The sequence below is a fragment of the Echiichthys vipera genome, assembly GCF_963691815.1.
Source record: "Echiichthys vipera genome assembly, chromosome: 18".
Lineage (NCBI taxonomy): Eukaryota > Metazoa > Chordata > Actinopteri > Perciformes > Trachinidae > Echiichthys > Echiichthys vipera.
In genome coordinates, this window is record NC_139843.1 from 697866 (window position 1) to 702865 (window position 5000).

General features: G+C 51.2%; 1 protein-coding gene across 2 annotated transcripts in view; it reads right to left on the reverse strand.

The window, feature by feature from the left end:
- LOC310961052 (cGMP-dependent protein kinase 1-like) overlaps positions 1-1391 on the reverse strand; it is a gene marked incomplete at its 5' end in the record, with an annotated part of 42559 nt that extends 41168 nt beyond the window's left edge. For both annotated transcript variants that reach the window (XM_083932989.1, XM_083932988.1), the window contains one exon: positions 1072-1391. In XM_083932989.1, coding sequence (XP_083789115.1) covers positions 1072-1391 — 320 coding nt within the window. The remainder of the gene's footprint in view (positions 1-1071) is intronic.
- Positions 1392-5000: the final 3609 nt, after the last annotated feature.

A 5000-nucleotide genomic window follows, 5' to 3' on the forward strand; every position in this document is an offset into this window, starting at 1 on the left:
TGCTGTAGCAGTGACAGCAGCAGCAGCATCAGCATCAGCAGCAGTAGCGGCTGTGGTGCTGTAGCAGTGACAGCAGCACCTGTGCAGCAGCAGCCGGCATCAGGCTCAGTCACACTTTCATATTCATGTGTGCATAAATAAAGACCTGCAGCAGCAGCAGCAGCAGCAGCTGGTCACTCGCTCCTGCTGCTGCTGCACATCAGGAAGCTCAGGTCCAGGTCCAGATCCTGGGGTTCATCCGTGTTCTGGCCCTGCAGGTGCAAACATGGTTCAGTCCGAGCAGCAGTCATGGTTCTGTTGTGAGTCGACTCTGTGTTCACACCGCCTGCGACAGAAGCAGCGCGGTTACACACTAAGTCCATCTACGGGCGCGGAGATCCATGGATACTCACGACCAACGTGCGAGTTAAGAAGGTTTCCGTCTGCACGGTGACTCTACGGGGGAAGAGTTGTGTCTGTGAATCATGAATCAGTCACAGAGTTTGGTCTTTACCTGCGGAGGACGGATCTGCTCCTGACACCGTCGTTTATGAGCCGCAGAGCTCCAGAGGCTCCAGGGGGGGGGGGCAGGTTTATGATCCTGGTTCCTCCCGGTCGTCAGGGACACGGTCCAGACTGACGATGAGTCCAAGTGCATCAAACACAAACACGTTTAAATGTTTACTACAACAACAACAACAACACAGAACTCTTTACGTGCTGGGAAAACCTGCAGCAACGAGTTCATTTGCTTCATCTAACGTCAGCTGGGGGACGGAGTGAGCCCCGGTCTGAGACCTGGATCAGGAACCATCCAGGTTCATGGCAGAACCTGAAAGACGCGGTGTGTCGGCTGATTGACAGACTGACCCCCCCCCCCCCCCTCCTCAGGGTGTGAACCACTGAACGATGCATCATAACTACAGAAAGATCTACAAAGGAGTCAGCAGAGACCGGCTCAGAAGCCGTCACTTAACCTCCGTCACACAAACCCCAGAATGTCCCCTTCCCCTCATGGACCTGATCTACAGCAGTGTTTAACGGGGTCTGGGTCTGGGTCTGGGTCTGGGTCTGGGTTAGGCTGGTACTTACTGCGGGCTCTTGGGGTAGAAGGCCAGGGTGACGTGGCTGAGGTCGGTGATGTTGCAGCCGGTGGGCTCGGCGGATATGGCCTGCCTCTTGCTGCGGTGCTGGTCCGGCTGCAGGACGAGGCTCTGCTGCTGGGCCTGGACCTGCTGGGCCGTGGCGGGCCGGAGCACGGACCGGTACTTGTCCAGCTCGTTCTGCAGGCGCTGGATCAGCTCGTCCTTCTGGTCCAGCTCCAGCTCCAGCTCGTCGATCAGGGTGTCGCGCTGCCGCAGCTCCTCGATCTTCTCCTGCAGGGCGTACTGCAGGTCCCGTAGGGTTCCCATCGGTTCTCTGGGGGGTTCACGAGGAGTTTTCAGGGTTCGTCCGTGGTCCTCAGAATCCCTTTGGATCGTGAGGGTCCCAATAAGGAAAGCACCTAACTCCTGGGATCCTCAAGGTCTTCAGACGTCTCCAGATGTCCCTAGGATCAGGGTTCCTCTGGGTCCACAGGGTTCACAGGGTCCCTCAGGGTCCCTCTGGGTCCTAAAGGTTCCTTAGAGTTAAAGTCATCTGCTCCGTCCTCCAGGGAAAAGGGGATTTTAGAAAGGACTGAAAATGGAAATCAAGATGAGAGAAATGATCCTCGGAGGCTGAGGAACGGGAAAGTGGAGCGGACGTGGAACCTTCCGCCGCAGCGATCAGTCCTGCAGGATCAGTCCTTCAGGATCAGTCCTTCAGGATCAGTCCTGCAGGATCAGTCCTTCAGGTTCAGTCCTTTAGGATCAGTCCTTCAGGATCAGTCCTTCAGGATCAGTCCTGCAGGTTCAGTCCTTCAGGTTCAGTCCTTCAGGATCAGTCCTGCAGGATCAGTCCTTCAGGTTCAGTCCTTCAGGTTCAGTCCTTCAGGATCAGTCCTTCAGGCCCCAGGTTTGACTCAAAGTCTCTGGTTCCAGCTTCTGAAATAAACTGAAACAGTTCAGAGTGAACAGCTGATCCGTGAATAAATCACACCGTCAGCAGATTCATGGACACTGAGAATCACAGAAACCTGATCAGCAGCTGCAGGTTTCACATCCAGGTGCAAACAAAGTGAAACTAAAGTTAGAGTCCGGGGGTTAAAGATCCGCGCTCATGATCCGTGCAGCAGCCAAAGGCACCGGAGGATCCCCGTCACAGGAGCTCCAGCTGCAGAGAGACGGTCAGAGTCCAGTCCAGAGGCGGGGACACACTTTGGATCCGGAGCCACGCGTGCAAGCGCCGCGAGGCTGCAGCAGGTGTCGGAGGAAGAGTCCGCAGAGCCGCGGACTGAAGCCTCCCCGCGGACTGAAGCCTCCCCGCGGAGTGAAGCCTCCCCGCGGACTGAAGCCTCCCCGCGGACTGAAGCCTCCCCGCGGATCCGCTGCAGAGACGATCGGCTCTGATCACAGGAGGTTCCGTGTGCAGCGGAGACACGAGGCGGTGCAGCTCCAGTGGATCCGGGGGCAGATGTGATCCGGGGGCAGATGTGATCCGGGGGGGATGATCCGGGGGGGATGATCCGGGGGTAGGGTGATCCGGGGGGATGATCCGGGGGTAGGGTGATCCGGGGGTAGGGTGATCCGGGGGGATGATCCGGGGGTAGGGTGATCCGGGGGTAGGGTGATCCGGGGGGATGATCCGGGGGTAGGGTGATCCGGGGGTAGGGTGATCCGGGGGGGTGATCCGGGGGACGGGTGATCCGGGGGCAGGGTGATCCGGGGGGGTGATCCGGGAGGAGCTGCAGATGTGATCCGGTTCATCAGCAGCAGAGACACCGAGAGGAGCGAGACTCTGCCGGGAGCAACTAAAGTTAGAGCGGCTCCTCCTCCACCAGAGAACCAGCGATGTTATTAATAATGTTATTATTATTATTATTATTATTATTATTATTATTACTGTTATTGTTATTATTATTATTATTATTATTATTATTATTATTATTCATGTTTTAGAAAGGCCAGATTAAACCCAGAGATATAGACGGGGTTTGAATATTATTAATAATATAAAATAATAATGATGAAGATTAAAATAATAATTATTATTAAAATAATAATTATTATTAAAATAATAATTATTATTTTAATAATAATTATTATTTTAATAATAATCATAATAATGGTCAGAGTTCATCATGGGCAGAAGACAGAGAGTAAACAGCCGAGAGGTGTATGAATAAAAACACGTCCATGACATCCAGACACACAAAACAACTACAAAGAGACACAAAACAACTACAAAGAGACACAAAACAACCACAAAGAGACAAAACAACCACAAAGAGACACAAAACAACCACAAAGAGACACAAAACAACCACAAAGAGACACAAAACAACCACAAAGAGACACAAAACAACTACATTGAGACACAAAACAACCACAAAGAGACAAAACAACCACAAAGAGACACAAAACAACTACAAAGAGACAAAACGACCACAAAGAGACACAAAACAACCACAAAGAGACACAAAACAACCACAAAGAGACACAAAACAACTACAAAGAGACACAAAACAACCACAAAGAGACACAAAACAACCACAAAGAGACACAAAACAACCACAAAGAGACACAAAACAACTACAAAGAGACACAAAACAACTACAAAGAGACACAAAAAAACTACAAAGGGACAAAAACAACCACAAAGAGACACACAACAACTACAAAGAGACACAAAACAACTACAAAGAGACAAAAACAACCACAAAGAGACAAAACAACTACAAAGAGACACAAAACAACTACAAAGAGACACAAAACAACCACAAAGAGACATAAAACAACCACAAAGAGACGCAAAACAACTACAAAGAGACACAAAACAACTACAAATAGACACAAAACAACCACAAAGAGACACAAAACAACCACAAAGAGACACAAAACAACTACAAAGAGACACAAAACAACCACAAAGAGACAAAACAACCACAAAGAGACACAAAACAACTACAAAGAGACACAAAACAACCACAAAGAGACACAAAACAACCACAAAGAGACACAAAATAACTACAAAGAGACACAAAACAACCACAAAGAGACAAAACAACTACAAAGAGACACAAAACAACTACAAAGAGACACAAAACAACCACAAAGAGACACAAAATAACTACAAAGAGACACACAACAACCACAAAGAGACAAAACAACCACAAAGAGACACAAAACAACTACAAAGAGACACACAACAACCACAAAGAGACAAAACAACTACAACCTGGACCTGGACCTGGACCTGGTCCTGGTCCTGCAGCGGTGCTGTGGCGCCCTCTGGCTGCTCAGCGCCGTCACAGCGTGCTGCACACACCAGCTTCACACACACCAGCTTCACACACACCTCTGTTGGTTTCTGTGTTTTTGTTAAATGAATAAAAAAAGTTGCTGAGGTGAAGAACAGGTGAGTGCAGAGTCCGGTGTGTGTCCCCTCACCTGTGGGGCTTTGAGACCCTCAGCAGCTCCGGCTCCTCCACCGGCCCCCAGAGACCCCCGCCGCCCGCCGCCGGTCCGACACATGTGCATCCTCCTCCTCCTCCTCCTGCAGCCTCAGCTCCATCTGCCCGATCCTCTTCCCTCCTTCAGCCGCAGCTGCCGGGACAAGTCCGCCTCCAGCCCGCTCATCTCCGGGGTCCGGTCCTCAGGGGCTCGGTCCTCAGGGGCTCGGTCCTCAGGGGCTCGGTCCTCCGGGGCTCGGTCCTCAGGGGCTCGGTCCTCAGGGGCTCGGTCCTCAGGGGCTCGGTCCTCCGGTGCTCGGTCCTCAGGGGCTCGGTCCTCAGGGGCTCGGTCCTCCGGTGCTCGGTCCTCAGTTCTTTGGTTAGAGACTGAAAAAGAGGATGAAGCTGGAGAAACAAGGAGAGATCAAACAACCAAAGAGACACAAAACAACTACAAAGAGACATTCACGTGCAAACCTCTCATCATCTT